The sequence below is a fragment of the Rhinopithecus roxellana genome, chromosome 18, assembly GCF_007565055.1.
Source record: "Rhinopithecus roxellana isolate Shanxi Qingling chromosome 18, ASM756505v1, whole genome shotgun sequence".
NCBI lineage: Eukaryota > Metazoa > Chordata > Mammalia > Primates > Cercopithecidae > Rhinopithecus > Rhinopithecus roxellana.
The window spans coordinates 39673691-39685796 of record NC_044566.1 but is presented as its reverse complement, the minus strand read 5'-3'; the positions used below and the strand labels follow the sequence as shown (position 1 = coordinate 39685796).

The 12106-nt window shown below is 30.7% G+C and overlaps 1 protein-coding gene across 2 annotated transcripts in view; it reads left to right on the top strand.

Annotated features, from left to right (window-relative positions):
* The window catches only part of KLHL1 (kelch like family member 1), a 446132-nt gene that overhangs the window by 306613 nt on the left and 127413 nt on the right, over window positions 1-12106 (top strand). For both annotated transcript variants that reach the window (XM_030922205.1, XM_030922204.1), the window contains one exon: window positions 8553-8739. In XM_030922205.1, the coding sequence (XP_030778065.1) occupies window positions 8553-8739 (187 nt within the window). The remainder of the gene's footprint in view (window positions 1-8552; window positions 8740-12106) is intronic.

The following is a 12106-nucleotide window of genomic DNA, read 5'->3' as shown; positions in this document are numbered from 1 at the left end:
GCTTTTTTGTTAATGCAGTATTACTCTTACTTAAGGAATAACTTATGATGTAGATCTTTTCTTATTTCTAGACAAAAACTGTAGAGTAGGGTGTTGCTATAATTTATATTTCCTAAATGATATTTTAGAAGGCTGTCTGTAATGCAAGTTTTTATACTGTAAATGTTTTCTGACTTTTACTATAAAATTAGAGTGTGTGTCATTTATGTAATAAAAGTAGGTCATCCAGCAAAAATAAATTCATGTATCTTGTTTTATTTACTTATGATAATATTATAAAAGTTACTTACAATGTCAAGGCAGCATCTATGCATGCAATATAGTGCAGAGAATCATGACAAGGATTCTAGACAAGAAGGTATTTTTCTTGACACATTAGATAATTTTCACAGAAAGAAAACAATTTTTTTAAAAAACATGAAAATTGATTCTATTTTATTGTTTGTGAAGTTGCAAACACTGCAAAATCTAGATACTTGAATGATGCATTCTATTTTATGAAGCAATACTTTCAGGAGATTATTTGAAATACCTTCAGCATCATAATTTATGTATTATTATAAGCATTTTTATATAAAATCATATAAATATTCTTGGAAATCGGCTATTTGAGGAATGTCTGTGTAAGCACACAGGATTAAAACACTCAACAATGCTTTAATGTTGCTAAACATATGACTATTTTGATCATGTGGTTCAATTTATGAAACCATCAACAAGTAAATTATGGTGTATTATAGTAACAAGTTTAACGGTTATTAACAATGAATAATATTTTAACAAATGTATTTATTCATATATATATACACATTTTTTAACCAAAATGAACTTGTTAATAAAACCAATAGAACTTTAGAAGAGTATGTGAAAAGAAAATAATGCTTTCAAACAGACAACTGAAGGGAAAATATTTATTCTAATTAAAAGTTCATTACATCTGGCAGCTGGAATGCTCTAACAAATTTATTGTTCAAAAGTTCTATCTATAAATGGCTAAATTATTCTGATTTTTCATATTGGTAAATTCTGAAACTTGTGTGAGACTATCCTATACATTTCCTGGTCATGTTTGATTCTGCAGCTACTGAGTTACCCTATAACGCATCAGTTATTGTTTTATCACAAAGAAAACTGACAAGGTTATAAGGAGATAGGGCATATCTGCAAAGTGACTGCCTAGCTGACAGAGTTGTGAACGAAAGAACACATTGCCTGTAGAAAAGTCTGATGCTCTGTACCTTTTTATCCTAAAATTTGTATATACATAAACCAGAACACTGGAGATGTTTAATTCATTTCGATAGCATAGAACAGGATTTTTAAAACTTGTTCTTTAGTTTGTTGTCTTATATAATAGAAGTATATTATTATCTACAGATTACCTAATTAGGTTATAAAACAACTTATTAATGATTTTATTTTTCTTGCAAAGAGACATTTTCCTGTATGTAATATAGTAAACTATTATATTATAGTTTACTACATTTAACAAGGCAAACCTCAAATATTGACTTTTTAAGATTTTTTTTTTTCAATACTCTATATCTCTGAGCCCACAGGTTCTAGCAATAGTAATATTAGAAATGAGAATTTAAAACAGAAATCAAGTATTCCATTGGAACTCCACTTAATTATGTTTTCCCTTGATACTCTACATGATTTCAGGATATTTTGTTCATTACCTTCATAGAAATATTCATGCTAGTATTAAATTTTAACATCATTTTCCAAAGAGCAAGTGCTAGTTTAAGTTATAGAAAGACAGTATCTTTTTGGTTTATAAAATGTACTTGAAATTTTGCCATATATATAGAAACAATATACATGAGATAAAATAATAGATACTTGCAATTTAAACTATATAATACAGTTTCATATTTAAGTTGAAATTGCTCACAGAGTAAACAATACCAAAAGCTAACTAAACTTTTATTTTTGCTAAATTTTTGCATAATATAAATAATTGAAACATGTTTTTGTAACACTAAAATGTACAGCAGAATGAGAAAGTGGGTAAGTTTTCATTCTATTTGATTTTCTTCTCTGAGAAGTACATTCAATGAATTTGCAGTTTATTTGTAACTATTATTGGTGAAATGTGTTCAGTGTTGAATTCCTATAACACAACAAAATAAGTTTTGTAATAAGCAAGTTGACTTTATTATACCTATTCCATTATGAAACCACACTACCTATACAAAGCCTTGTTATATCCTCTATAGAGAAAAGTCACAGGAAGATATTTATGATTCCAGTGCTTGGCCTGGGTTATTTCAAAGCAGCCTTTGCACTGTGGTAAAATGGTGGGGCTTATGTATAGTTTATATCATAATAGCTTAGGATTTGTGTGCACAGCAAGGTTAGGCTCTTGAAGCGAGTGTCGAAGGGCAAGTTCTAGTCTCGCTAGCTATTTTTGTGAGTTCACAGATGTCTCGTCTTCCAGGAGTAAATATTTCCTGGATCAAATACTTATTTTTTTAGTTTTCACCATAAATTGACATAGGAAAAAAGAAGGAGTCCTGTACCAGTTCCAAGATCTGCACTAAGAAAATAGAAATTTCTTTTGTACATATGAAGTGAAGGGATTTAGATTTCTGGTTCTTATGTACTGTGATGTTTGTTGTCTTAAAAAAAAAAAAAAAAAAAAAAAAAAAAAAAAAAACAGAAGAAAAACCTTATTCCTTGAATCAAATTGCTCAGAAAATGAACATTTTGTAATAAACGGGCAATAGGAAGCTGGGTAGTACTCATAATAAAATTATGATCAAACTGTAGTCAGGTATTGAGTTATTATCTAGTAGAATATGTTATGGGCTGATATTTGTATCCTACCCAAAATCTTATGCTGTTGTTCTAACCCCCAAAGTAATGCTATTAGGAGATAGGGGCTTTATAGGTGATTAGGTTTAGATGAAGTCATTAGTGTTGTCAGAGGAGATGAAATGCAAACACAGGCTATGGTGTTCATAAGCAAGAAATTGTTACAAGTAAAAATTTAAAAATACACAATAGATTACAGTGATTATGAATAATTTAGTTTGTCAGAATGAGTAGGAGTAGGGCAAAGTTACTTTTTAGACAATATTTTATTTATAAAATGGAAAATAGTATTTGAATACAGAATAACTTGGACATTTTATTAAGTACAATACACATTTTTATTTTATTTTATTTTATTTTTATTTGCCATGTCATACATTGAAGTAAATAATTCTTAATATATTTTTATGTGTATATCTATGGACATTGAACTTTGTATTTTTCTTTAAAATTTATTACTTTAAAGTATTACAAACCTAGGCAGAGTTGATGATCTTTCAATACTTTATTTTTATAGAATTAATTTTTCTTTTATAATTATCCACTATTTATAAAATTTGATATAATCCTTATACATCTTTGCATGTATTTGTTTGTAATGTTTTCTTAGAAAATGAAAAGTTATTCACAAATTATCATTCATTAATCAATAACGTTAGTCTGTTACCTTAAAGTTGTCCAAATAAAAGTATAAGCTAACACGTTAAGTCTTTTTTGATTTGTAGCTGGACAAGAATTCACAAGATTAAACCTCAGTAGAAGTTACCACTTATTTAAATTTCATTTAATCAATCTTGTACTTTGGCCATCCTAAATCATTTTTAAAATTACTTATAACTTACTGTACCACTAACATATAATCTTTAAGCATAAAATATGAGAAATTAAACCCAAGTACTATTAATATAAAAAATACTATGTTAAAATTATTATGATTATTATTTATTTATTTATTTATTTTTTATTTTTTTTTTTGAGACGGAGTCTCGCTCTGCCGCCCAGGCTGGAGTGCAGTGGTCAGATCTCAGCTCACTGCAAGCTCCGCCTCCCGGGTTTACGCCATTCTCCTGCCTCAGCCTCCGGAGTAGCTGGGACTACAGGCGCCCGCCACCTCGCCCGGCTAGTTTTTTGTATTTTTTTTAGTAGAGATGGGGTTTCACCGTGTTAGCCAGGATGGTCTCGATCTCCTGACCTCGTGATCCGCCCGTCTCGGCCTCCCAAAGTGCTGAGATTACAGGCTTGAGCCACCGCGCCCGGCCGCTAAAATTATTTTTATATGGTACTAAAGTCAAGAAGGCATAGGGTTACCTGAAAGCTAAAATTAATCCACCCTAATTAGTTAAAAGAGTCATCTAAATATTAGGGATAGAATATAAACTCATTTTAATATAAATTATTCTCTGCATTTATAAGCCAAAATTTAAAAATATTTGAATCTATGTCATGAATCTACTTTTCTAAAACCTAAGCTGTTTCTAAACTCTTGGATTCACTTTTTTATTCTGTTATAATTCTGCAAGAAGAAACATGAAAAAGGAGTACATTTCTAATTTTTTTCTCTTTTTTTTTGTTTTGTTTTTTTACTTATTTGTACAAATTTGTGAAGTACATGAGAAATTTTGTAGCATGCATATAGCGTGTTGTGATCAAGGCAGGGTATTTGGAGTGTCTGTCACCTGAGAACAATACAGTTTTGTTAGGTATAGTCACCCTACTCTGCTATCATACATTGAATTTAATCCTTCTATCTTACTAAGAGTTTTACCCTTTAACTCAGTTTGCTTCCTTGTCCTCCATGTCTCCCACTCACCCTTTGTAGTCTCTGTTATCTGTCTTTCAACTCTCTACCTCCATATAATTAATTTTCTTAGCTCCCAAATAAAAGTGAGAAAATGTGATATTTGTCTTTTAGTGCTGACTTATTTCACTTAAGATAATGACCTCCAGTTCCATACATGTTGCTACAAATGGCACAATTTTATTCTTTCTTATGGCCAAGTTGCATTCTATTGTGTATATATACCACATTTTCTTTATTAATTAACCTATTGATGGATACGTAGATTGATTCCATATATTTGCTATTATAAATAGTGCTGCAATTAACATGTGAATGCAGGTATCCATTGATATACTGATTTATTTTCCTTTGGGTAGATATCTAGTAGTAGAATTGCTGGATCAAATGGTAATTCTACTTTTAGTTTTTTTGAGAAATCTCCACATTGATTTCCATAGTGGCTCTACTAGTTTGCCTTCCAACAAACACTATATAAGTTCCCTTTTCTCCTCATTCACACCATCATGTTATTTTTGTCTTTTTAAATAGTCATTCTGACTGGGATAAGACAGTATTTCATTATGGTTTTGATTTAAATTTCCCTGATGATTAATGATGTTGAGCATTTTAGCATATACCTGTTGCCCATTTGTATGTCTTCTTTCGAGAATTATCTAGTCATGTCCTTTGCCCACTTTTTAATGGGATTAGTTTTTTCTTGTTGAGTTGCTTTTGTTTCCTGTACATTCTGCATATGTGTCCTCTGTGGGATAAATAATTTGCTAATATTTCTCCCATTAAACGGATTGTCTTTTCACTTTGTTGTTTTTTTTCCTTTGTTGTGCAGAAGCTTTTTAATTTGATATACTCCCATTTGTCTATTTGTTGTTGTTGCCTGTGCTTTTGATGTCTTAGTCATAAATCCTTTGCTTAGACCACTATTTGTGAGAATTTCCCTGAGGTTTTCTTCTAGTGTTTTTCTATTAACAGTTTTGCAACTTACATTTATGTATTTAATTCATTTTGAGTTGATTTTTGTATATGATGACAGACAGGAGTCTAGTTTCATTCTTCTGCATGTGGCTATCCAATTTTCCCAGCACCATTTGTTGAAGAGGGTGTCTTTTCCCAAGTGTAAGTTATTGTTGACCTTCTCAAAGATCAGTTAGCAGTAAATATGTGGCTTTATTTCTGGCCTCTCTATTTTGTTCCATTGGCCTTTATATCTATCTTTAGAGAAATACCATGCTGCTTGGGTTAAGTCAGGTAATGTGATACCTCCAGTTTTGTTCTTTTAGATCAGGATTGCTTTGACATTTGGGCTCTTTTTTAGTTTGATTTTATATATATATATTAGAATTGCTTTATCCAATTCTGTGAAAAAATGACTTTGGTAATTTGATAGAAATTATGTTGAGCCTATAGAATGATTTGGGTAATGTGGTCATTTTAATGATATTAATTCTTCTGATCTGTGAGCATGGGAATTTTTTTTTTTTTTTGTATTTGTTTGTGTCGTCTTCAATTTCTTTCATTAGTGTTCTGTAATTTTCCCTGTAGAGATCTTTCACTTCCTTAGTTACATTTATTCATAGGTTTTTTGTCATTGTAAATAAAATGGACTACTTGATTTTTTTTTTCTCAACTAGATTGTTATTGGCATATAGAAACACTACTGACTTTTGTATGTTGATTTCATGTCCTGCAACTTTATTTACGAAAACTACCAGTTTTTTTTTTTTTTTTTTTGGGGGGGGGGTTTGAATCTTTTGGTTTTTCTAGATATAAGACTATATTATCAGGAAAGAGGAGAAACTTGACTTCCTCCTTACTAATTTGGATGCCTTCTATTTCTTTCTCTTGCCAGATTGTTCTGACTAGGACTTCCAATACTATGTTGAATATGAGAGGTGATATTAAAGGGGAAAAGCTTAAAGATTTCTATTTTTTATTTGTAATGTTTTAACTATTTATCTAGTTAAGGTATTCTTAATGTGTGTTCCAAATGAAAGAATAGTATCTTTATGATCAACTAATCCCAAATTTTCCCAAAAGAAGTGAAAAGAAGGCTAGAAGAAAAACAAGAATTCGTGAGAGCCAGCTTAACATATAAATAAATTTAGTACTGTAGAGGTTAATTGTTTTCCTTCTGTGGCAGGGAAAAGAGTCAGATACAAGAAACTATGTATTTGACACACAGATGATCAAGAATCATTGTAGATAGATAGAAACATAGTTATAAAGTTTATGAACACCACTAGGCACTTGTTAGAAATAGTCCCTTTGGTGAATAAAAACAAAAATGTTACTAAAAAGTTAAAATAGTAGTCTTTTCAAAACTTTCCATTGGAGATCTTCTATACTAAAATATATATGTGTGTGTGTATACATATACACACACACGTGTGTGTATATATGTGTGTGTATATATACATATATTAAGTCAGTGTTCAAATTAAAAGTGGGTAGAAAGGCAGCTATTAGTATACAACAAAGGGAAACTGAGCCAAGAATGCAATTAATCGTCTTCACTTATGTAATTCCAAAGCATCTAGTAACTAATATTACACTTCTTATTCAGATTAAAACTGTTCTGGGCCAAGCACAGTGGCTCACACCTGTAATCCCAGCAATCTGGGAGAGAAAGGCCGGTGGATCTCCTGAGGTCAGGAGTTCGAGACTAGCCTGACCGACATAGCGAAACCCTGTCTCTACTAAAAACGCAAAAATTAGCTGGGTATGGTGGTGCACACCTGTAATCTCAGCTACTCAGGAGACTGAGGCAGGAGAATTGCTTGAACCCAGGAGGTAGAGGTTGCAGTGTGCTGAGATCACACCACTGCCCTCCAGCCTGGACGACGGAGTGAGACTCTGTCTCAGAAAAAAAATAAATTATTCTGTGTAATTATTCTATACTCTTTATGGCACCTCTAATGGTTTTAGATATTAGGTAGGCTTAAACATTTTAATTAAAGCCATAATTTTAGTGTTCAATTTAATTAGTTAAATGCTGCCATTTTTATTCATTCAATGAACGTTTGTATACAGATGTGGTACAATTTTTTATCAATGTACAAGGAAAGGTCAGTGAGTAAATGCTAAATTTTCTACTTATTAATTTTCTAAATCTATAGGACACATTTTATTGTCACTTAAAGTGAAACAGGATCCATTAAAAAAAGAAAAGGAGAGACTAAAAGAATCAAGGAGAAAAAATTCTAAAGAGCGAGAAAGCGGAAAATAAAAAACACTTTGAATGTGAGCAAATAAATGTAAACAAAATAATTTGCAGAGACAATAACCTATTATAGCAAAAAAAAAAAATAGACACAATATACTTTAAAACTACTGATCTCACTCTCTTGGTCTCTTGGGTGCTGAATTTTGGTATAAAATTTTCACTACTGGAAACTATTACTTTGCCTAATACGCAACTTTTAAATTCCTTATATAATTAAAGAAATGTTATGAGGACCTTTTTTTCACTTTGAGTTATTTTGAATTTAAAAGATATTTAAATTATACTTGACACATTTTACATTAAATATATGAACACTTATGATAAGCTTGTAATGGATTAATTTGTTGAGGTCTATTTTTAAATGTCTTTCACCTGACGTGTTTATGGCCAACACAGGTAACTATACTTGACTTTCAGACAGCTTTCATAAAAAGAAAGTGAATGGAAAAACTGATCACTATAGGTATTTGTTTTTACTCTGTGTGGTAAAATGATAAATAATATTGAATCAAAGATAATATCCATTCTGTCTCTATTGAAAGCCATTCATTTTACACATTTTTATTTGTTGCTGTAATGAATTCTTACTACACCCTGCATCCTGCTCAATATAAGGATAATATCGTAGACATTAAACTTCTAATTTTAAGTAATGACCTAATGTTCATACTTTTGAAAACATTATTAACAGTGATTGTGTATTATTCACAGATATTGGCTGACCTAGAAAATCATGCATTATTTAAGAATGATCTGGAATGTCAAAAACTGATTCTAGAAGCAATGAAATACCATCTATTGCCAGAAAGAAGAACTTTAATGCAAAGTCCGAGAACTAAACCCAGAAAATCTACAGTTGGAACTTTGTACGCTGTAGGAGGAATGGATAACAACAAAGGTATATAATTCGGGATTTATGTAACTATACATCCTGTGTTCTATTGTGATGCAGCTGTAATATTGTAATGGCTAATACCGCAAAAATTTACATAAACTTAGCTTTAATTATTGTTATTTCAGATTAAGGGAGAAATTAAATATCTCTTATTTTTGGTCTGTAGTTGTTTTCTGCTTCTTATTCATCTTTAAGTTCCTTATTCATTTCTTGTGCATTATGTACAAGATTTCGTATAAAATAAAAAAGAGATTTGAGTCATTAACACAGGCCAAACAATTTGTTGGACATATTGAGAATGGTATTTCAATGCTAAGAAATGTAAAATGCTAGGCAAATTCTTGCTGGGATCTCAATTATGAAGAGAATCTCTGAGAAGTTGAGAATATCACATAGAAGCCAGATAAATAAGTAGACAATTATAAAGAAGTATAAGAATGGTGAAAGTTATAATTTATAGGTTTAATAGTGTTTACTAATTTAGTCCTTCAAAAGAATCATTTGTTTAAAATTAAACATATGCATTTGAAGATTTTATTCTTATGTTTTTAGAGTTATTGGAAAAATCTCCAAAAATTTGTCCTCTTCAGATTTTCTTATGTCTGTCTTAATTTTCATGAATAAGTACACAAGAAAAATAATATTTAAAAAGTGTAATTTTCATGTTTGTTTCTAATAAATGATATAACTAACCATAAGATATTTCTAGTAAGTATTAAAAAACTGAAATTGGCAACAATAGAGTATGACCAAATATTCAGCATCTTTTTTTAAATTATTAAGGTAAATGAGAACAACAACAAAAAAAAACAAACTTATTTCAATCACTGTGAGCTGAGATTTCAAAATTGTAGCTGAAGGGAAAAAACTTCTGTAATCAATAAGGAATGACACATTCTTATTTGTTATCTGTCAAAAAGATATCCTATGGCTGTTAGATGGTTTTCATAGTTTATTTTTGGAAAACAGCAACTCCTGTAACATGTGAAAATGCAGAAGTCTAAAGAAATGATTTCTTTTATAAGTACATAGCAAATCTAGATAGTAAAAGGGCAAAATGTTTGTCATCACATGGATGAATATACGCACTCATAAAAGAGAATATTCATCCTGGGAGAAGGTATTAAAGCTTAGAATACGCTATTATTGAAGTAAGAAAGCCTTAGAAACTTCTTTAAAACACAATAAAATATCTTCCATCTGGGGTAGTCTCTTTCCCAAAAGACAGAATCTAGATGGTGATTTTGATGTTTACTTCAAAAAACATCAGATATATAATCTATATCTATATATCTATATATAATATATGTGTGTATGTATACATATAACTATATATATACACACATATAACTATTTATATTTCTATAGAAATATACCTATTTATCATAGTGTTCAACTTCCTCTCTCGGACATTAGGCACCTAAGTATAGGCTAGGCACCTAAGTATAGGCTAGGCACCTAAGTATAGGTATATATAGATTTACTAACATCCTTGAAGTTGTTACTTTTGTTGCTTGTAGTCATTACTTATATTGTATGCATGAAACTATGTTATTACATTTTTGAAAGACACTTCAAATTGCTTACTAATTATTATTCACATGGAAATGTCACAGTTTACTTGAGCTTAACCCTATTATTAAACACTTTGCTGGGATTCAATTATTTTTTATATACATAATGCCACCATTAGCATCCACATACATAAAAGTTTATCCTAATCGCTGAGTATTTCCTTAAGTAGACATCTAGATGAAAAATTAGTGGGTGGGAAAGGAAAGCTTTTGTGACATAAAAGCTTATTTCTTTTTAGAAAATATATAAGAATTTATAATATTACCAAGTTATATAGAATGCCAGTTTTACTGTCTTGTCAAAAATTTTTTTTATGAATAAGTTTTAACATAACAAAATATAGAGTCGTATAATCAATCCCCAAGTGTTCACCATTACATTTATATTTCTCTTCTTATTAGTGAGATTGAACTTTTTGTATTTTAATTTTTATGCATTTAATCACACATATAATAATGAATACTGATATATTAGTACCTGTCTTCTAATTGTTGCATTTTTTTGCAGTTTCTTGAGCATTGTTTGGTCAGTAGTAACAGCCTATGGTACAATCCCGTCATTTTCTTTATTTTAAAGGAAATAATTTTGATACTTCAGAAGCCTGCTGTAAATATCTAGTAGGTAGCATAACACACCTGGCAATGTTTGAAAGAATGATGGATATTGTATAAGAAAATATATAGATGCTCTGGATAATGTTAAGTTTTCTAAGACAGAATTTACTTTATTTTAGGCAAACACTTAGAGTAAGAGAAAATTGCCCTCTTCCAAGCAAGAATTGGATGATTTGAGACCAAGATTTAGTGTTTGTGAGGACTGCCTTATTCTTGTTTTGCTTTCAATATTTATACCAGGGCCACTCATTCTTGGTGAGCCCTGAATGCTGTTTCATTTTTAACTCAGAACTAGCTTTGCCTAGTTCTGAGATAAATCTATGCCTTACAACTATTTATAAGCTAAGTTTATCATCTTAATTTCCATTTTCTGCCTGGATCTCTGCCTTTTGCTGTGTACATCTTCAAAATCAGCGAATGCCCAGAGAAGACAAGCAGTGTTGCCCTGTCATTCTCTTTACTGAGGGATAGGAGTCTAAGGTCCTGACTGCCTTGATTGCCCTGAACTGCAATTTGTGTCTTTTCAGCCTCATCAGACTGCCCGGTGGCCTCAGCCCACATGTATGCAAAGTCTCTAAGCCTAGAGCTGCTTGTGAATCAATCATTTCTAAAGGCAAAAATGACAAAGAATGTCAGGCTCATTTCCATTCACGTTCCCTCTTTCTGGGACTTCAGATTTTTAAGTGTTAGCCGTATTTTTTAGTCTCTAATGTCTTAAAACAGCTAAATTTTTTACTATGAACTGAAGCTTTGTAGTTACTCATGTGGGAACAGTCTGATACAAACTAATCCATCATATTTAAAAGCAGAAGCTCCTGTGTATTTGTTATTTTGAGGTTGTCTATATCTGAAACTTCTTGAATATTTTTCAGATTTATATATTTATTTATGAATTTCAATGTTCTTACTTTTTTTTTTCATTCTGTCCATTATTTCTTAACAATTACACATTTTATTTTATATCCTGTGGCTAATAATTTCAACATCTAAAAGGTTGGGGTCTAAATCTGTTGTTTATTGCTTCTGACAACTATCACTCATGTTAGTTTGATTCCTTCTGTGTTAGGTAATATTATTTTAAAGTTATAATTAGTTTTCTTTACTCTCTGGGACTTCTTTGGGGCCTAAATTTTGCAGATGCCTTCCTCTAATGAACCTGAATTTGCTTCAACCCAGAACCA